Below are 21648 nucleotides of genomic sequence, written 5' to 3'. Positions count from 1 at the left end.
CCTGTATAGCACTTTGTGACATCGGCTAATGTAAAAAAGGGCTTTATAAATACATTTGATTGATTTGATTGACACACACACACACACACACACACACACACAGGGATCAGAGATTAGGGATGCATATCAGAGTTTAATCCCCTGAGACATAAACCCTGGTAATCTCTGTTTAGTTGTGCTGTGAGAATAATACTGAGAATACAGACTAGAATCACAACCAGGAAATCTCCACTATGACTGAAATTTTCTCCACCAAAACAACGATAAATCATGTTGGGACAAATATACGGTGCTTAATTAACTATAGAAGAATGTCTCCCTGTTAATGATTAACATCGAACACATCTTGTGGTGCCTCTAAAGCTGGAATCCTTAATTGAAACAATAACAAAGTGGCCACCCCGCCTGTGTTTTGGTGAAAAGCTTATGGAGAAATGTAACCACTCCCAAGGACTGACCCTCCATAGTATCAAAATTATACTTTTAACCACGTTTTGGATTTACATTTGTTATGGATCTCCAGGGGTCCAGCAAAATTAAGGCAGTTAAACATTATTATTTTTTAAACATTACAATACAGCTTTCACAACATATTGAGTGTGTACCCTCAGGCCCCTACTCTACTACCACATACAGTGCATTCGAGAAGTATTCAGACCCCTTGACTTTTTTCACATTTTGTTACATTACATTATTCTCAAATGGATCATGAAAAAACAAAAGCAGATTTTTTTTAAATAAAAAAACTGAAATATCACATTTACATAAGTATTCAGACCCTTTACTCAGTACTTTGTTGAAGTACCTTTGGCAGCGATTACAGCCTTGAGTCTTCTTGGGTATGACGCGACAAGCTTGGCAAACCTGTATTTGGGAGTTTCTCCCATTCTTCTCTGCAGATCCTCTCAAGTTCTGTCAGGTTGGATGGGGAGTGTCGCTGCACGGCTATTTTCAGGTCTCTCCAGCTCTGGCTGGGCCACTCAAGGACATTCAGAGACTTGTCCCAAAGCCACTCCTGCGTTGTCTTGGCTGTGTGCTTAGGGTCATTGTCCTGTTGGAAGAGAAACCGTGGCCCCAGTCTGTGGTCCTGATATCCCTGGAGCAGGTTTTCATGAAGGATGTCTCTGTACTTTGCACTGTTCATCCTTCCCTCGATCCTGACTAGTCTCCCAGTCCCTGCCGCTGAAAAACATCCCCACAACGTGAGGCTGCCACCACCATGCTTCACCATAAGAATGGTGCCAGGTTTCCTCCAGATGTGACTCTTGGCATTCAGGCCAAACAGTTCAAACCTGGTTTCATCAGAGCAGAGAATCTTGTTTCTCATGGTCCGAGTCCTTTAGGTGCCTTTTGGCAAACTCCAAGCGGGCTGCCATGTGCCTTTTACTAAGAAGTGACTTCCGTCTGGCTACTCTACCATAAAGGCCTGATTGGTGGAGTGCTGCAGAGATTATTTTTCCTCTGGTAGGTTCCCATCTCCACAGAAGAACTTTGGAGCTCTGTCAGAGTGACCATTGGGTTCTTGGTCACCTCCCTGACCAAGGCCCTTCTCCCCCATTTTCTCACTTTGGCTGGGCGGCCAGCTCTAGGAAGAGTCTGGTTGGTTCCAATATTCTTCTATTTAAGAATCATGGAGGCCACTTTGTTCTTGGAAACCTCCAAAGCTGCAGAAATGGACTTCCCCAGATCTGTGCCTCGACACAATCCTGTCTCAGAGCCGTCTCCAAGCTGTGTGCTAGTAGATTAAACAGGCAGCTCAGTGGATTCAACATGTCAACACTTCTCACAAATACAACTGGTGAAGAAATCAATCGCTCCTCTACTTTGAGCCGGGACATTTATGCATATTATGAATGTTATCTCTTTGTGTACATTTAAGGGCCAGCTGTGCTGCCCTGTTCTGGGCAAATTGTAATTTTTCTAAGTGCCTTTTTGTGGCACCTGACCACATGACTGGACTGTAGTCCAGGTGTGACAAAAGCAGGGCCTGCCTTGTTCAGAAAGCAGAGCAGCGCTTTATTGTGGACAGACCTCTCCCCATCTTAGCTACTGTTGCATCAATATGCTTTGACATTTTAGTAGACGCTTTTATCAAGAGCAACTTAGTGCATACATTTTCATACTGGTCCCCCCGTGGGAATCGAACCCACAACCCTGGCGTTGCAAGCGCCATGCTCTACCAACTGAGCTACACCATGAAGGTTTACAATCCAGGGTTACTCCAAGCAGTTTAGTCTACTCAACTTACTCAATTTCCTCATTTATTTATTACAAGATTTGCTAGAGGTTTAGGTTTTATTGAATGATTTGCCCCAAATACAATGCTTTTAGTTTTTGAAATATTTAGGACTAATTTATGTCTGAAACTGACTGCAACTCTTTGTTAAGTGTTGCAGTGATATCACCTGCTGTGGTAGCTGACGTGCATAGTGATGAGTCATGAGCATACGTAGACACACTTGCTTTACTCAGAGCCAGTGGTAGGTCATTAGTAAAGATTTTTTTAAAAGTAAGAGGCCTAGACAGCTGCCCTGTGGAATGCCTGACTCTACCTGGATTATGTTGGAGAGGTTTCCATTAAAGAACACCCTCTGTGTTCTGTTAGACAGGTAACTGTCTATCCACAATATAGCAGCCATAACACACATGTTTTTCCAGCAGCAGATTATGATCGAAAATGTCTAAAGCTGTCCGGAAATCTAATAAAACCTTCCCCACAATCTTTTTATTATCAATTTCTCTGAGCCAAACATCAGTCATTTGTGTAAGTGCCATACAGAATGCCCTTATTGATGTTCATTTGTTTACTGTGAAATAGCACTGTATGCGTTAAAACACGTTGTTTTTCAAACGTTTACTAGGCTATACCGTGTTTCCTTTTTTACAAACATTGGAGTAAAACAAACTTATATTTTGGGTTTTGATGGGTTATGACAGTGGATCTCAGCTCATGAGGCATTTGAAAGTTATTTTCTTCAAGAATTAATGGGCATATATTAATAATATTATTAATAATGTTTTTAATGCAAAAATGGATGTGCCAACCAAGGATTCTAGCTTTAAGTGACTAATGGCTTTGATTTGATTTAATGGCTTTGTCCTGAGACTTCCAATTGGTGGTTTATACTAAGATTGTATGTGATTGGTGGGTTTTGTGTTCCAGCCACTCTGCTGAAACCAGACAAGGGAACCCCAGATCTCCAAGCAGGCCTAGTGAGAGTCCGAATGGGGGAAGACGGAACACTGCATGATGTCTCTCTTTTCTCTTTCTCTCCAGTTGAATCCGTCTGAGTTGAACCTGTGTGAGGACTTGAGGAACCTGAGGGTGGAGCGCTCCACACTTTAACCAGTCGAGCTAAAGCCAGCATGCCCCTCACACACGCTGGACCCAACCTGCTCAACTTCTGGCTGCCGCTGAACCAACACGGAAAGGTGAACACACACACACACACACACACACACACACTGCAGGAACAGTTTCTGCTGAGTGATTCATTCCAGGAAACCCAGTGTCTCTACTCTCTGGTCCGTCAGTGATAGGAGCAAGGTTTTATATTGCTGTAGTTCCACGTGAACTCTGATTAGAAGGGAATGTTGTGGTCTCCTCTCCCCAGACCCCTCATTCCCGTCGTGGGGACAGTGTGTGGGACGCCCCCCCTGCCCTGGCCGCTCTAGTCAGGCGTGTGTATGCCTCCAAGGTAGGCACGCGCAGGGACCAGAGTGTGTGCGCGGTGGGATGCAGTGGCACGGGCAAGACCACCTCCTGCCAAGCTTTCACCCACACACACTCCTCAAACAGGCTGGCACCGTCGGAGACAGCATCAGTGGTGAGTGCTTTGTGTGTGCATTGCGTGCATGTTTGCGTAATGTAATATGAAATCTTTGTGTATTTATGAAGGGTGTGAGGTAAAAGCACACTGTGTGTAGAATGTTGTCTCTCCTTGTGTGTGTTTCCAGTGGAGCGTACCCAGGCAGTGTTTACGATCCTAAGGTCTTTTGGGTGTGTGAGCTCTCAGCACAGAGACGCCTCATCCCGCTTCGCTGTTGGTTCTCTCCCTGGACTTCAACCACGCTGGACTGGCATCTGCTGTACACCTGCAGGAGACTGCTGGAGAACTGCTACACACCTTTACACACTCACACAAACATGTAATGTAATGTGCACTGTTGTTTCAGGAGAGAGTTCCAGTAGACTTTGAAGCTCCAGAGACCAGTCCTGCTGTGGTGGTGTATGCCATAGCCCGCTCTACAGGTAATAACCCCCCCCCCCGCTTCCTGTACCTAACACATACACAATAACCAACCGTCTAAATAGACTACAGCTCCCAGCCTTCTCTGGGAGCACTGCCACCAAGTGTGCCCCAGTGTTTTCCGGGCACGGATTGGCCCACCAGATGAACATGGTGTGCGTGTCCGTGTGTGTGTGTTAGGTGCGAGGGGCGGAGGGAGACCCCAGAGGACTGCTGTGGGTTCTGGATGAGGAGATGGTGACTCCGGGATCGACAGAAAACACTGTCCTGGAGAGAGTCTGCCAGTACTACAGCTCCACTGGTGAGACTGGGGGAGAGTGGTGAGGGGAGAGAGGGGATAGGGGAGGGGAGAGAGAGAACCAGAGAGAAAAGGGGGGGAGGGCCTCCCGAGTGGCGCAGCTGTCCAAGGCACTGCATCGCAGTCCCGACCTTGTTACAGTCCCGACCTTGTTGCAGCAATGAGACAAGATCGTAATTGGATATCGAAAAATTGGGGAGAAAAGGGCGGGGGGCGTCTGTGTTTGTTTGCTAGTGTGTGACTTTGTGCAAAAGCAGAAGTTTGGGCGAGAGTGTGTATGTCAGTGTTTGGTCCGTTTCAGTGATCCAGAAGATATTGTGCAAGCAGTGGTCACGTTGTTCTGATGTATAGTAGTGTAGAAGTTCAGTTCTAATCTCTGTTTTGTCTCCTCAGTGCGTCAGTGTGAGCAGCCCCTGCAGTGGGAGGTGAGCCACCTGATGGGTTCTGACCCGGTCAGATATGACCTGACTGGATGGTTCAACCTGGTTCGGAGCAACCCATCTGCTCTCAATGCCATCTCGCTGCTGCAGAAGTCCTCTGTGTAAGTGTTGCCCAAACTCAGATATACCTCTCCTTGGTTTATTACCATATTGTGTCAATCCAACTCTTTCAGATCTACTAAACGGGTATTATTGATGTGTGCCTTACAATTTAAAAAAAAAAAAATGTTCGCTTCAACCTTTCCTTCTCTCTCTTTCCAGTTGGGTAGTGAAGACGCTGTTCGGCCCCCGTGCCTCTGTGCCCCGCCCCCGTGTCGAGGTTTGGGAGGGGGCAGCCAGGGCTCGCTACAGAGGAGTGGCACTGTCAGAAAGACCTTCAGTGGAGAATTGGGCGCCATACGCAGGCACACCCGCTGTAAATCAGTCAAACTACCGGCCGTAAGTACCCTAATACACACTCCCACTGTTTATCAGTCAAACTTCAGGCCGTAAGTACCCCAGTATACACTCCCACTGTATATCAAATCAAATGTATTTGTCACATACACATGTTTAGCAGATGTTAATGCGAGTGTAGCGAAATGCTTGTGCTTCTAGTTCCGACAATGCAGTAATAACCAACGAGTAATCTAACTAACAGTTCCAAAACTACTACCTTATACACAAGTGTAAAGGGATAAAGATATATGAATGAGTGATGGTACAGAGCGGCATAGGCAAGATGCAGTAGATGGTATCGAGTACAGTATATACATATGAGATGAGTATGTAAACAAAGTGGCATAGTTAAAGTGGCTAGTGATACATGTATTACATAAAGATGCAGTAGATGATATAGAGTACAGTATATACGTATACATATGAGATGAATAATGTAGGGTATGTAAACATTATATTAAGTAGCATTGTTTAAAGTGGCTAGTGATATATTTTACATCAATTCCCATTATTAAAGTGGCTGGAGATGAGTCAGTGTGTTGGCAGCAGCCACTCAATGTTAGTGGTGGCTGTTTAACATTAACAGTCTGATGGCCTTGAGATAGAAGCTGTTTTTCAGTCTCTCGGTCCCAGCTTTGATGCACCTGTACTGACCTCACCTTCTGGATGATAACGGGGTGAACAGGCAGTGGCTCGGGTGGTTGTTGTCCTTGATGATCTTTATGGCCTTCCTGTGACATCGGGTGGTGTAGGTGTCCTGGAGGGCAGGTAGTTTGCCCCCGGTGATGCGTTGTGCAGACCTCACTACCCTCTGGAGAGCCTTGCGGTTGTGGGCGGAGCAGTTGCCGTACCAGGCGGTGATACAGCCCGACAGGATGCTCTCGATTGTGCATCTGTAGAGGTTTGTGAGTGCTTTTGGTGACAAGCCGAATTTCTTCAGCCTCCTGAGGTTGAAGAGGCGCTGCTGCGCCTTCTTCACGATGCTGTCTGTGTGGGTGGACCAATTCAGTTTGTCTGTGATGTGTATGCCGAGGAACTTAAAACTTACTACCCTCTCCACTACTGTCCCATCGATGTGGATAGGGGGGTGTTCCCTCTGCTGTTTCCTGAAGTCCACAATCATCTCCTTAGTTGTGTTGACGTTGAGTGTGAGGTTATTTTCCTGACACCACACTCCGAGGGCCCTCACCTCCTCCCTGTAGGCCGTCTCGTCGTTGTTGGTAATCAAGCCTACCACTGTTGTGTCGTCCGCAAACTTGATGATTGAGTTGGAGGCATGCGTGGCCACGCAGTCGTGGGTGAACAGGGAGTACAGGAGAGGGCTCAGAACGCACCCTTGTGGGGCCCCAGTGTTGAGGATCAGCGGGGTGGAGATGTTGTTACCTACCCTCACCACCTGGGGGCAGCCCGTCAGGAAGTCCAGTACCCAGTTGCACAGGGCGGGGTCGAGACCCAGGGTCTCGAGCTTCATGACAAGTTTGGAGGGTACTATGGTGTTAAATGCTGAGCTGTAGTCGATGAACAGCATTCTCACATAGGTATTCCTCTTGTCCAGATGGGTTAGGGCAGTACGGCCTGCAGTCAAACTGCAGGCCGTAAGTACCCTAGTATACACTCCCACTGTATATCAGTCAAACTACAGGCCGTAAGTACCCTAGTATACACTCCCACTGTATATCAGTCAAACTACAGACCGTAAGTACCCTAATACACACTCCCACTGTATATCAGTCAAACTACAGGCCGTAAGTACTATAACACTGTAAAACACACACATACAAAATCCCACACTTCTACTGTCTATCTGAGGATGTTTTTCTCCACCTCTCTCCTTCCCCCTCCATCCAGGATGCTCTGTTGAATCTGATTGGTCGAGCCAGGTCAGTGTTCATGCAGTGTGTGTTTGCTAAGACAGACAGCGGTAGCACTCTGCACACATCCTCCCAGCCCTGCAGCTCTACCACACAGGTTAGTGTTAGCCTAGAATTAGCCCCTGTGCACAGGTTAGTGTTAGTCTAGAATTTGCCCCTGTGCACAGGTTAGTGTTAGCCTAGAATTAGCCCCTGTGCACAGGTTAGTGTTAGCCTAGAATTAGCCCCTGTGCACAGGTTAGTAGTGTTGGCCATTCTGCATAGGTTGCATAAGTTGATAAAGGGAATTTTGGTGCCGACATCTTGCTCACCTGTATATCTGTGGCTCTGAAGGCTCTCTATTTCTCTCTCTCTCTTTATCTCCCAGGTTATTCGGAACACGTGACTCTGAGTGACTTCAGGTGTCGTTTCCAGGCTCTGTCTCCTCTGGTTATGAAACGGTATGGTTCAGTCTTCATCACCCCGGATGAGAGGAAGGAAAGTGGAGGAGCTGCTGGTAGATCTGGATCTGGAGAGAGTATCAGGGAGGGAGGGAGCTTCTGTTCTGACAGTACTGAGCTCCTTAGAGTCAGTCTCTGACACAGTGTTTCTGAAGATTAGCTAGTTACACTACATTTTTTCACTTTCACTTCCTCGCTTTCTCTCTCTCTCCCTCCCTCTCTTTGCCTCCCTCCCTGTCTCTCCCTCCCTCCCTCTCTTTGTCTCTTCCCTCCCTCTTTTTGTCTCTTCCCCCCTCTCGCTACCTACTCTCCTTGTCTCTCCCCATTCTTTCTCTCTCTCCCCTCCCCAGGTTTTCATTAAACGAGGTATGTTAAAGTACTTGGGAGCAGCAGCGAGACAAGCTGGTCAGTGATTGGCTGGTTCAGCTACAGGCTGCCTGTATGGGACACCTGGCTAGACAACAAGGCCGCAAAATGAAGGCGTCTGACCGATGACCTCTAACCCCTGACTGCTAACCCAGGTGAAACATGTTGTAATGTGTTCGGTTAGGTAGGCGCTGGTGTAACACACACACATTCAGTGACTCTGGCATGACGGTATCACCCGATAATGTGTCTTCCTATAATTGTGGTTAGGTACAGTAGGTAGGATGCCGGTATCTCTGTCTGTCCCCATACAGGTGCAGCAGATTGCTGTGAGGTGTTTCCAGAGTAACATCCGTACTCTGAGATGCGTGGCCAAGTGGATCTGGTGGAAACTGCTGTGTAGAGTACGCCCCCTACTGGATGTTAACATGGACGACCAGAGACTCAGAGCCAGGGAGGTAGGAATCGATTCACAGACTACTCAGTGATTCAGAGCTAAAGAGGTATTAGTTAATTCAGAGACTACTCAGTGATTCGGGGCTAAATAGGTATTAATTGATTCATGATTTAGAACCAAGGGAACTACATGATCCAGAGTCCAAAGCCTTTTGAATCGACCCAAAGACAGAGTTACAAGAGCTTTGCTTTAACATTGCAGGTTTGGTAAAATACTTTGATTCCCCAGGATGAGATCATGGCTCTGAGACGCCGGCTGAAGAAGTCTGAGAGGGAGAGGAACGAGCTGAGCCAGACCACTGACATCCCTGAGACCAAGGTGGGAAAGTGTAAAGTTAGAGGGGTGGTGTAAAGTCAGTGTAAAGTTAGAGGGAAGGTGTAAAGTTAGTGTAAAGTTAGAGGGATAGCGCATTGCGTAAAGTTAGAGGGATGGTGTAAAGTTAGAGGGGTGGTGTAAAGTTAGAGGGACGGTGTAAAGTTAGAGGTATGGTGTAAACTGAGTGCAAAGTTAGAGGGATAGCGCATTGCGTAAAGTTAGAGGGATGGTGTAAAGTTATAGGGGTGGTGTAAAGTTAGAGGGATTGTGTATTGTGTAAAGTTAGAGGGATAGTGCATTGTGTAAAGTTAGAGGGATGGTGTATTGTGTAAAGTTAGAGGGATAGTGCATTGTGTAAAGTTAGAGGGATAGTGCATTGCGTAAAGTTAGAGGGATGGTGTAAAGTTAGAGGGATGGTGTAAAGTTAGAGGGATAGCGCATTACGTAAAGTTAGAGGGATTGTGTAAAGTTAGAGGGGTGGTGTAAAGTTAGAGGGATGGTGTATTGTGTAAAGTTAGAGGGATGGTGTATTGTGTAAAGTTAGAGGGATAGTGCATTGTGTAAAGTTAGAGGGATAGTGCATTGTGTAAAGTTTAGGGGGACAGTACATTGTGTAAAGTTTAGGGGGACAGTACATTGTGTAAAGTTTAGGGGGACAGTACATTGTGTAAAGTTATGGGGACAGTGCATTGTGTAAAGTTAGAGGGATAGTGCATTGTGTAAAGTTTAGGGGGACAGTACATTGTGTAAAGTTAGAGGGATAGTACATTGTGTAAAGTTTAGGAGGACAGTATAGTGTAAACGACGACCGTAACGTGTCAAGTTTAGGAGGACAGTATAGTGTAAACGACGACCTTAACGTGTCAAGTTTAGGAGGACAGTATAGTGTAAACGACGACCTTAACGTGTCAAGTTTAGGAGGACAGTATAGTGTAAACGACGACCTTAACGTGTCAAGTTTAGGAGGACAGTATAGTGTAAACGACGACCTTAACGTGTCAAGTTTAGGAGGACAGTATAGTGTAAACGACGACCTTAACGTGTCAAGTTTAGGAGGACAGTATAGTGTAAACGACGACCTTAACGTGTAAAGTTTAGGAGGACAGTATAGTGTAAACGACGACCTTAACGTGTCAAGTTTAGGAGGACAGTATAGTGTAAACGACGACCTTAACGTGTCAAGTTTAGGAGGACAGTATAGTGTAAACGACGACCTTAACGTGTCAAGTTTAGGAGGACAGTATAGTGTAAACGACGACCTTAACGTGTCAAGTTTAGGAGGACAGTATAATGTAAACGACGACCGTAACGTGTCAAGTTTAGGAGGACAGTATAGTGTAAACGACGACCTTAACGTGTCAAGTTTAGGAGGACAGTATAGTGTAAACGACGACCTTAACGTGTCAAGTTTAGGAGGACAGTATAGTGTAAACGACGACCTTAACGTGTCAAGTTTAGGAGGACAGTATAGTGTAAACGACGACCTTAACGTGTCAAGTTTAGGAGGACAGTATAGTGTAAACGACGACCTTAACATGTCAAGTTTAGGAGGACAGTATAGTGTAAACGACGACCTTAACGTGTCAAGTTTAGGAGGACAGTATAGTGTAAACGACGACCTTAACGTGTCAAGTTTAGGAGGACAGTATAGTGTAAACGACGACCTTAACGTGTAAAGTTTGAGGACGGTGGGTAAAGTTCTGGTTGCAAGTAGACGCGAGTGTGCGTCCCGTAGGTGACGGCGGTGTCGTCGGAACTAAGTGGCGAGCGTTTCCGCGGTGACGCTGTCAGTCAGGCGATGGACACGGAGAGAGGAGAGAGACTACGACTCAGCAGGGAGAACAAGGAAATGCAGCTAGGATTACAACACATGTATCTATCTCTGTATAACTCAAAAGGGCCACAGCACAATTACAATTGTGTCACATAATGCAGTATGTAACCTCAAGTTAACCCAGAAGTAAAATCTCACGTCATTTCCATAGCCTGTCCACGGCAGATTATACACTGTGAGGTTCTCATTCTCTCTCACTCTCTCTCCCTCCCTCTCTCAGGCTCATCTGGACCAGTGTAAGGTCACCAGGGGGGCGCTGGAGAAACAGTTGGAGGAGGAGAAACAGAAAGTCTAGAGCAGAGAGTTCCGGACGGACAAGCTGTGTTAACTACTATAGGTCAAACTCGCACACACCGAACGGAAGATTTGACTGCACTGGATGTTAGCTGCTGATCTGGGTTATACTTCATGATGCATCGGTGAGTGTGCAGAATAAATGCCAGAATGCGAGTTTTGACACAGAAAAGGCAACGCAGGTTATTATAGTTGTGTGATTTTATATTTGTTTTCATTTGAAATTCAGTTTTGTTTCAGATTTGATTTCAAATCAAATTTTGTTAGTCACATGCGCCAAATACAACAGGTGTAGTAGACCTTACAGTGAAATGCTGGCTTACGAGCCCCTAACCAACAATGCAGTTAAAAAAAAATAAGAGATAAAAGCTACAAGTAATTAAAGAGCAGCAGTAAAATAACAATAGCGAGATATATATATATATATATATATATATACAGGGGGTCACTGACACAGAATCAATCTTCGTTTTTTTGGTTTTTTTCAGTTTTTGATTTGTTAAAAAAGTTTGAAATATCCAATAAAATGTCGTTCCACTTCATGATTGTGTCCCACTTGTTGTTGATTCTTCACAAAAAAATACAGTTTTATATCTTTATGTTTGAAGCCTGAAATGTGGCAAAAGGTCGCAAAGTTCAAGGGGACCGAATACTTTCGCAAGGCACTGTAGTTATTAAAGTGACTATGCATAGATGACAACAGAGAGTAGCAGTGGTGTAAAGAGGGGGAGGGGGGTGGGGTGGCAATGTAAATAGTCTGGGTAGCCATTTGACTAGATGTTCAGGAGTCTTATGGCTTGGGGGTAGAAGCTGTTTAGAAGCCTCTTGGACCTAGACTTGGTGCTCCGGTACTGCTTTCTGTGTGGTAGCGGAGAGAACAGTCTATGACTAGGGTGGCTGGAGTCTTTGGCAATTATTAAGGCCTTCCTCTGACACCGCCTGGTATAGAGATCCTGGATGGCAGGAAGCTTGGCCCCAGTGACGTACTGGGCCGTACGCACTACCCTCTGTAGTGCCTTGCGGTCGGAGGCCGAGCAGTTGCCATACCAGGCAGTGATGCAACCAATCAGGATGCTCTCGAAGGTGCAGCTGTAGAACCTTTTTGAGAATCTGAGGATCCATGCCAAATCGTTTCAGTCTCCTGAGGGGGAATAGGTTTTGTTGTGCCCTCTTCATGGACCGTGTCAGTTTGTTGGTGATGTGGACAACAAGAATCTGAGGATCCATGCCAAATCGTTTCAGTCTCCTGAGGGGGAATAGGTTTTGTTGTGCCCTCTTCATGGACCGTGTCAGTTTGTTGGTGATGTGGACAACAAGGAAGCACTCAACCTGCTTCACTACAGCCCCATCGATGAGAATGGGGGCACGCTCAGTCCTCCTTTTCCTGTAGTCCACTATTCGGGAGGGAGAGGTTGTTGTCCTGGCCCCACATGACCAAGTCTCTGACCTCCTCCCTATAGGCTGTCTCGTCATTGTCGGTGATCAGGCCTACCAATGTTGTGTTATCGGCAAACTTAATGATGGTGTTGGAGTCGTGCCTGGCCGTGCAGTCATGAGTGAACAGGGAGTACAGGAGGGGATTGAGCACGTACCCCTGAGGGGCACTCGTGTTGAGGATCAGCATGGCGGATGTGTTGTTACCTACCCTTACCACCTGGGGGCGGCCCGTCAGGAAGTCCAGGATCCAGTTGCAGAGGGAGGTGTTCAGTCCCAGGGTCCTTAGCTTATTGATGAGGTTTGAGGGGACTATGGTGTTGAACACTGAGCTGTAGTCAATGAATAGCATTCTCACATAGGTGTTCCTTTTGACCAGGTGTGAAATGGCAGTGTGGAGTGCAATAGAGATTGCATCATCTGTGGATCTGTTGATGCGGTATGCAAATTGGAGTGGGTCTAGGGTTTCTGGGATGATGGTTTTGATGTGAGCTATGACCAGCCTTTCAAAGCACTTCATGGGTCGGTAGTCATTTAGGCAGGTTACCTTCGTGTTCTTAGTACTCATTTTTATTTAGTTTCAGTTTGATAACAACATTTCTATTTTGTTTTTATATTATTTAGTTCCAGTTGTAGTGTTAGGGATTAGAAAGAAGCCTATGTGCGGGAGGTTAGAAGCCAGTTGTAGTGTTAGGGATTAGAAAGAAGCCTATGCGCGGGAGGTTAGAAGCCATTTGTGTGTTGGCGTATAGTTTGTGTTTTGTTGTCACTTCATGCCACTGGGGGGCAGCAATAAGGTGATGGTCACAGGTTTGGTTATGTTTCAATTATAAATCAATCTTAGGCCGCATTCCAAAGTTTAGACGTTGCTGACGCCTGACAGGTCTTCAACGCCTGGACAGGTATTTTAAATATCAGCTAACCACACATGTTATTGCAATCTGTCAGTCCATGATACGGTCGATGGCAAGCAACCATTGACTGATGCATGCAACGTCTGAGCAGGGGAACGCAACAGTTGTCAGATTATTGCCCCCACCCCAGAATAAAACATCTCACTAGCCAATTTTTTTGCCTTTTAGGATGGTCGCGGGAACAGGTGTGGGACATCTGGAGGGAGGGGTTGGGATTGGGATTCTTCAGGACTCTTCTCTACACACATCCCTTTAAGCCGAGGGTCTATGTGTTAACACAAGGTTCAAGGTCTCAGGCAAGGTTACTAATCACATGGCGTGAAGTTGGCCAAACCACCTCCACTTCTTTTGCCCACTAGGCACAGCCTTATTAACTTGTATGTGTGTGTGTTGCAGGTATTAAATTGCTCTGTTTTAATACCCAATTAAAATTAAACACTGTCAATTCATAAGGATTTGTAAGACCCTTATTGTATAATAATGGACAGAGCCCAGTCTTAAAGTCAAACAGCAGAGTTTATTCACGAGAGTACTGAACGCGATACAGTTTACCACAGGTTATAAACTGAAAATGACGTCATTAGTTTCCTCTGATTCGCTGACGGACCTGAAGAAGCAGCTCTGCCTCCTGGAGACCCAGACCAATGAGAGAGGAGAGAAGCTCACCAAGCTCACTGCCAAGATACAACAGCTGTAGCAGGTATGCATGCGCGCACACACACACACACACAAACTTATAGCACACTCTCACACAGACAAACTAATTTGCAAGATGTCTGACCTCAACTGTCTGCTCTCTTTCTCCCTCTTTCTCCACCTCTAGGTGCACCTGCATTTTGAGATGGAGATGGAGAGAAGGAAACAGATCCATCAAAGAGCTGGAGGATAAAGAGGGGTTAGAAGACGTACACAAGTCCTCTGAGAGACGGGTAGGTCCCCGCTACTGACCACAGACTGGGACCACTGCGTCGGGTCAAAACAGTTACTGAGTGTCAGCTGTTTGAGAAGGTTTGAATCCTGAACAACCTGCCAACACGTGGTTTGAATTACAATAGACCAACATAGCTGCTGTAGTAGGTCAAAGCCGTGTGCTGGAAAACCTTGGTAGAGCATGGGCGAAGTAGGCTTGTACAGTTTCTTTCTTTTCCTGCTTCCGATCAATGCCCTACTCCTCCCTTAAAACGTAGTTTTTGTGTTTAATATATAAAGTGCACAGTTCCTTTTTGTTTGACTGTTGAACATGGTTAGACTATGTCCTCTAAAACACCTGGTAGTTGTAATCTGGTTCTTTCCATTGCCTTGTAGCTGCGTCAGCTGGAGATGCAGTTGGAACAGGAGTCCACGAGAAACACGACCAGGAGGGACTGATAACTACACTCTGTGACCAGGTACACACACCATATATATAGATATGCAGGCACACACACAGTAATAGTTCTCAGTATAGACAGGGGCCTCATCAAACACCACGGGGTACACAGCACCGCATGCTGCGTTAACAGACCTGCTATCACTGATAAAGTAACTGCGCACTCCTGAATTTACATATTGATAGACTGTTGGTCAGACTGCTGATACATATACACCCTTATACGCAAACTCACTGCTGCACAAACTCAATCTCATTGGCGCTGTTGAATCATGCTGGTCTTTCTATTAATGTGCCTCTGGGTCGTGTGTGTGTGTCTGTGTGCTTTCCAGTCCAGGCGTTGGGGAAGTATAGATTTTTCTAGTGTAACGCTCTCTAGGTGATGAATTCAGCATGTCACTTCTACCAACAGGCAATACAAAGACACCCAATATAGCAGGCAGCCCCGAGCCGCCTCAACACCACCACCTCACTCTGTCACTACAGGAAGATGTAGAGTCTGTTTATGCCTCCCCGTGTACAATGCATCAGCCCCGCTAACTCCCTCACAGCAACAAATTGAATTACAAACGTCACCAACCGACGTTAACTCATTGCCCCAGAGTTCCTCCACTCCTTGATATTGACGAGAGAGAGAGAGCGAGAGAGGGTGTGAGGGAGTATGAGAGAGGGGAGAATTAGAGGGAGCATACTTATGTTCACACAAGACAGGAGAATTTCACCAGATAGGAAAGACTGATTCTAGAACCCCAGCACATAGACTATTGCAGCAAAGATACTGGAGGCTGAGACAGGGGATATAGTGAAAAAAGCCTGGCACAACGTGACACACCCCTCCTAGGGACGACATGGGAGAGCACTAGTAAGCCAGTGACTCGGGCCTCATAATAGGGTCAGAGGCAGAGAATATCAGTGGAGAGAGGGGAGCCAGGCAGAGACAGCAAGGGCAGTTCGTCACTCCAGTGCCATGCCGTTAACCTTCACAACCATGGGACAATCCACACTCAATCATAGGACCTACTGAAGAGGTGAGTCTTCAGGAGACTGAGTCTGCGTCTCTCGCATGGATAGGTAGACCATTCCATAAAAACATTGCGCTATAGGAGAAAGCCCTGCCTCCAGCTGTTTGCTTAGAAATTCTCGTGATAATAAGGAGGCCTGCGTCTTGTGAGCGTATGTGTAGGTGTGTACGGCCGGCAGGACCAAATCGGAGAGATGGGTAGGAGCAAGCCCATGTAATGCTTTGTAGGTTAGCAGGAAAACCTTGAAAATCAGCCCTTGCCTTAACAGGAAGCCAGTGTAGCAATGGAGTAATATGATTTTTTTAATTCTAGCAGCCGTATTTGGCGATAACTGAAGTTTATTTAGTGCTTTATCCGGGTAGCTGGAGAGTAGAGCACTGCAGTAGTGTAATCTAGAAGATAAAAAAGCATGGATTAGCTTTTCTGCATCATTTTTGGACAAAAAGCTTCAGATTTTTTGCAATGCTACGAAGATGGAAAAAAGCTGCTGTTGACATATTCTTGATACTGTATGTTCGTCAAAAGAGAGACCAGGGTCCAGAGTAACGCCGAGGTCCTTCCGTTTTATTTGAGACGACTGTACAACCATCAAGATTAATTGTCAGATCCGACAGCAGATCTCTTTGTTTCTTGGGACCTAGAACTAGCATTTCTGTTTTGTCCCAGTTTAAAAGTAAAACATTTGCCGCCATCCACTTCCACATGTCTGAAACACAGGCTTCCAGTGTAGGCAATTGTGGGGCTTCACCATGTTTCTTCAAAATATACAGCTGTGTGTCGTCCGCATAGCAGTGAAAGTTGACATTGTGTTTCCGAATGACATCCCCAAGAGTTAGAAGATATAGTGAAATCAATAGTGGTTATTGAGGAACACCGAAACATACAATTGATTTCTCAGAGGACAAACCATCCACAGAGACGAATAGATATCATTCCCGAAAGATAAGATCTAAACCAGGCCAGAACTAGTCCGTGTAGACCAATTAGGGTTTCCAATCTCTCCAAAAGAATGTGGTGATCGATGGTGTCAAAAGTGGCGCTAAGGTCTAGGAGCACGAGGACAGATGCAGATGCTTGGTCTAATGCCATGTAAAGGTGGTAAATTACCTTTTAGAGTGTGGTCTCAGTGCTATGATGGATCTAAAACCAGACTGTAGCGTTTCATATACATTGTCTTCAGGAAGGCAGCTTTTTCAAAAAATGCTAAGAGGAATGGGAGATACGATATAGGCCGATTAGTTGTAAAAAATGTTCATGTCAAGGTTTGGCTTTTTCAGGAGAGGCTTTATTGCTGACACTCTTAGTGAGTTTGGTTCACATCCGGAGGATAGGAAGCCATTTATTATGTTCAACATAGGAGGGACAAGCACAGGAAGTAGCGCTTTCAGTAGTTCAGTTGGAATAGGGTCCAGTAGACAGCTTGAAGGTTTAGAGGCTATCACTAATTTTGTGAATGTGTAAAGAGATACAGGATTTTTTTAAACTTGAGTGTCTCCATTGATCCTAAGTCCAGACAGTTCTGTGCAGACTCAGGACAACTGAATTTTGGAGAAATACATGGAGTCTGTAATTTGCATTCTAATGATCATGATATTTTTGTTGAAGAAAGTTCACGAATTCATCACTGCTGAAGTGAAGGCCATCCTCTTTTGAGGAGTGTTGCTTTTCAGTTAGATTTGCGACAGTATCAAAAATAAATGATTGTTTTTATTCTCAATTAGGATTGAAAAGTAGGCTGATCGAGCAGCAGTGAGCGCTCTTCGATACTGCACGGTACTGTCATTCCAAGCTAGTTGGAAAACTTCCAGTTTGGTGGAGCGCCATTTCCGTTCCAATTTTGTAGAAGCTTGCTTCGGGGCTCTGATATTTTCTGTTTACCAGAGAGCTCATTTCTTGTGAGAAATGTTTTTTTGTTTTTAGAGGTGTGACTGCATCTAGGGTATTACGCAAGGTTACATTAGATCCTTGTTTAGGTGGTTAACTGATGTTTGTTCTCCGACATCCTTGGGTAGGTGGAGGGAGTCTGGAAGGGAATCTAGGAATCTTCGGGTTGTCCAATAATTTATAGCACGGCTTTTGATAATCCTTGGTTGCGGTCTGAGCAGATTATTTGCTAACGTAATAAGATGTTGGTCCGATAGTCCAGGATTATGAGGAAAAACATTGAGATCCACAATATTTATTCCACGGGACAAAACCAGATCCAGGGTATGACTGTGGCAATGCGTAGGTCCGAAGACATGTTGGACCAAACCCACTAAGTCGATGATGGCTCCGAACGCCTTTTGGAGTGGGTTTGTGGACCTTTCCTTGTGAATATTAAAGTCACCAAAAGTGTTAGCATTATCTGCCATCACTACAAGGTCAGATAGGGATTCAATGAGGAATGCTGTGTACGGCCCAGGAGGCCTGTAAACAGTAGCTATAAAAAGTGATTGAGCAGGCTGCATAGATTTCATGACTAGAAGCTCAAAAGATGAAAACGCAGTCATTTTTGTAATTTTTTATTTTATTTGCCTTTGTAAATGTTAGCAACACCTCCACATTTGCAGGATGTGTGGGGGATATGGTCACTAGTGTAACCAGGAGGAGAGGCCTCATTTAACACAGTAAATTCAACAGGCTTGAGCCATGTTTCAGTCAAGCCAATCACATCAAGGTTATGATCAGTGATTAGTTCATTGACTATGACTGCCATGGACGTGAGGGATCTAACATTAAGTAGCCCTTATTTTGAGATATCACAATCTCTTTTAATAATGGCAGGAATTAGAGGATGTCTTTATTCCAGTGAGATTGCTAAGGCGAACACCGCCAATGTTTAGTTTTGCCCGAACAAGATCGAGGCACAGACACGGTCTTAATCGGGGCAGCTGAGCTGACTACACCGACTGTCATAGTGGCAGACTCCACTAAGCTGGCAGGCTGACTAACAGCCTGCTGCCTTGCCTGCTCCCTGTCTCATCCTTCTGCCAGGTGGGCCACAGGGACTTTGAGGTGGAGAAGAGACTGGGGAGAGATCTGAAGAGAACCCATGCTCTGCTGTTGGACGCTCAGCTACTACCGTCTACCATAGACAACCCTGGACACAACCAGGCCCCCGGCAGCAAGGAACACATAGAGCGCCTGCACTGCCAGGTACACACAGACACACTATGATGTTATGAAGGGGGATTCGAGGTGTGTTTAGATTCACAATAATAAAATAGAGGCTTCCCGAGAGGAGTGGCACAGCGGTCTAAGGCACCGCAGTGCTTGAGGCATCACCACAGATCCGGGTTCGATCCCGGGCTGTGTCACAGCTGGCCGTGACCGTGGGACCCATGAGGCAACGCACAATTGGCCCAGCGTCGTCCGGGTTAGGGGAGGGTTTGGCCGGCCGGGATGTCCTTGTCCCATCGCGCTCTAGCGACTCCTGTGGCAGGCATGTCGCAGTGCGCGCTGATACAGTCGGCGGTTGTACGTTGTTTCCTCCGACATGTTTGTGTGGCTGGCTTCCGGGTTAAGCGAACAGTGTGGCTTGACAGGGTCGTGTTTGAGGACGCATGGCTCTCGTACCTTCGCCTCTCCCGAGTCCGTCCGAATCCAATTTGGATATCATGAAAAATGAGGAGAAAAAAGGGGGGTAAAATTTAAACATACCTTCCACTCCCTCTCTCTGTCAGTTGGGGAAGAGTGAAGCGAGGAGTGCTGGAGTATTTTCAGAAGACTCTGTCCATGGAACTGGAGAATGCTCAGAACTAGAGAACATCTGCAAACACAAGCATCTGGTGAGAGAGATAGAGGCCTTGTACTAGACTCTTACTGGTACTAGAACATTATAATTATCAGTCGTGTCCGGGAACTGTGAACATCAAAATGTTTGCAATCCTTCTGAAAGCAACAGTAACAGGATCCTGTATATGTGTGAGGACAACAATCTTTTGGAGAGAGCAGTTTTAAAGTGTGTGTGTCTACGTGTAGGTGGATGAGCAGGTAGTCCAGCTCCAACATGAGAAGTCAGATCTGTTGAAGAGACTAGAGGAGAACCAGGGGGACCTTGATGAACTCCTGAACAAACACAAAGCCCTCATCACTCAGGTGGGTTCCCTCTCTGCCTCAGTGGCTCAAAACCATGTATAAAGACTTCGACATGTACTAAAAATGAAAGATGACCAAAAACCTGATCTTTCTCTCTCTCAGTCCTCCGGTGGTATCTCTCAGGTCAGAGAGTTGCAGGCTGAACTGGAGGAGGTCAATAAACAGAGACACACAGTACAGGAAGAGGTAAGGACTGAGAGCTGGGTAATGTGGGGAGATGGTGACCTTCACATGCTGTTATTGTGGATAGGAGACTGGCTGAAAAACCCACTCTGCCATTCCTCTTGTCCTTCAGCCTCTTCTCTTCCTCTCTGTTCCTCACCTCCTCCTCAGCTTGCAACGAGTGTGACCAGGGTGCAGCTCCTGGAGTCGCCCACGGTGGGCCGTAGTGTCGTCAGTAAGCAGGAGGCCAAGGTGTGTGACCTGCAGAACAAGCTGGAGTTCCAGAGAGGACAGGTCAAGAGGTTTGAGGTGAGACGATGACACAAAATGGACAGTAAACCCTAGATAGCATGTCTTTACTCACACACTTCTTCTTCCCTTGTCTCTCGCTCTCTGTCACTATAATATCTATCTTTCTCTCAATTCAATTTCATGGTGCAATATTGGCATACATATTTCCAAAGCAGAAATTCTGGAAAGAATGAAAATAATAATCTCTCAGAAAAATCTCTCTGTAGGTGCTGCATCTGAGGGAGAGTGTTGTGTGCCTTGGAGAGGAGCTGGAACAGAGTGCTGAGACGGGGGCCAGGGAGAGAGAGAACAGGCAACGCCTCCACGAGATGGAAGACCTGGCTCAGAGAGAACAGGACAGTAGCCGCAGACGCATAGAGCTGGTAACACACACACACAATAAACTGATTGTACAAAACATTAAGAACACCTTCCTAATATTGAGTTGCACCCCCGCCTTTTGCCCTCAGAACAGCCTCAATTAATCCGGGCATGGACTCTACAAGGTGTGGAAAGCGTTCCACAGGGATGCTAGCCCATGTTGACTCCAATGCTTCCCACAGTTGTGTCGAGTTGGCTGGATGTCCTTTGAGTGGTGGACCATTCTTGATACACACGGGAAACTGTTAAGCTTGAAAAACCCAGCAGCGTTGCAGTTCTTGACACAAACCGGTGCACCTACTACCATACCCTGTTCAAAGGCACTTAAATCTTTTTTCTTGCCCATTCACCCTTTGAATGGCACACATACACAATCCATGTCTCAAGGCTTAAAAAATCATTCTTAAAAAATTCCAGAAAATGATGTCATGGCTTTAGAAGCTTCTAATAGGCTAATTGACATCATTTGACTCAATTGGAGGTGTACCTGTGGATGTATTTCAAGGCCTACCTTCAAACTCAGTGCCTCTTTGCTTGACATCATGGGAAAATCAAAAGAAATCAGCCAAGACCTCAAAGAAAATTGTAGACCTCCACAAGTCTGGTTCTTCCTTGGGAGCAATTTCCAAACATTTGAAGGTACCACGTTCATCTGTACAAACAATAGTACGCAAGTATAAACACCATGGGACCACACAGCCGTCATATCGCTCAGAAAGGAGACGCGTTCTGTCTCCTAGAGATGAACATACTTTGGTGCGAAATGTGCAAATCAATACCAGAACAACAGCAAAGGACCTTGTGAAGATGCTGGAGGAAACAAGTACAAGAGTATCTATATCCACAGTAAAACGAGTCCAATATCGACATGAAAGTCCGCTCAGCAAGGAAGAAGCCACTGCTCTGAAACTGCCATAAAAAAGCCAGACTACAGTTTGCAACTGCACATGGGGACAAAGATCGTACTTTTTGGAGAAATGTCCTCTGGTCTG

General features: G+C 45.9%; 1 protein-coding gene, 1 non-coding gene and 1 pseudogene across 2 annotated transcripts; 2 read left to right on the top strand and 1 right to left on the bottom strand.

Moving 5' to 3' along the window:
- LOC110509360 overlaps positions 1-21648 on the top strand; it is a 31999-nt pseudogene that overhangs the window by 6148 nt on the left and 4203 nt on the right.
- On the bottom strand, positions 2124-2195 carry trnaa-ugc. Its single transcript has one exon. It is a non-coding gene; the product is annotated as a tRNA-Ala (tRNA).
- LOC110509319 (unconventional myosin-XVIIIa-like) lies at positions 7965-11545 on the top strand. Its single transcript, XM_036968172.1, has 3 exons — positions 7965-8561; positions 8789-8878; positions 10930-11545. Exons 1-3 carry the CDS (start codon positions 8388-8390, stop codon positions 11002-11004), a joined length of 339 nt encoding a protein of 112 aa, XP_036824067.1. The 5' UTR covers positions 7965-8387; the 3' UTR covers positions 11005-11545.

This window comes from Oncorhynchus mykiss, chromosome Y, assembly GCF_013265735.2.
Source record: "Oncorhynchus mykiss isolate Arlee chromosome Y, USDA_OmykA_1.1, whole genome shotgun sequence".
Lineage (NCBI taxonomy): Eukaryota > Metazoa > Chordata > Actinopteri > Salmoniformes > Salmonidae > Oncorhynchus > Oncorhynchus mykiss.
This window is presented reverse-complemented; position numbering and strand designations above follow the sequence as displayed.

Bases quoted from the DNA above. Each gene is read 5' to 3' on its own strand.
- LOC110509319 (XM_036968172.1), top strand. From the start codon at position 8,388: ATGCCGGTATCTCTGTCTGTCCCCATACAGGTGCAGCAGATTGCTGTG. The intron at 8,562-8,788 runs GTAGGAATCGAT...TTGATTCCCCAG, and splicing joins AGAGACTCAGAGCCAGGGAG to GATGAGATCATGGCTCTGAG. The intron at 8,879-10,929 runs GTGGGAAAGTGT...TCCCTCTCTCAG, and splicing joins CTGACATCCCTGAGACCAAG to GCTCATCTGGACCAGTGTAA.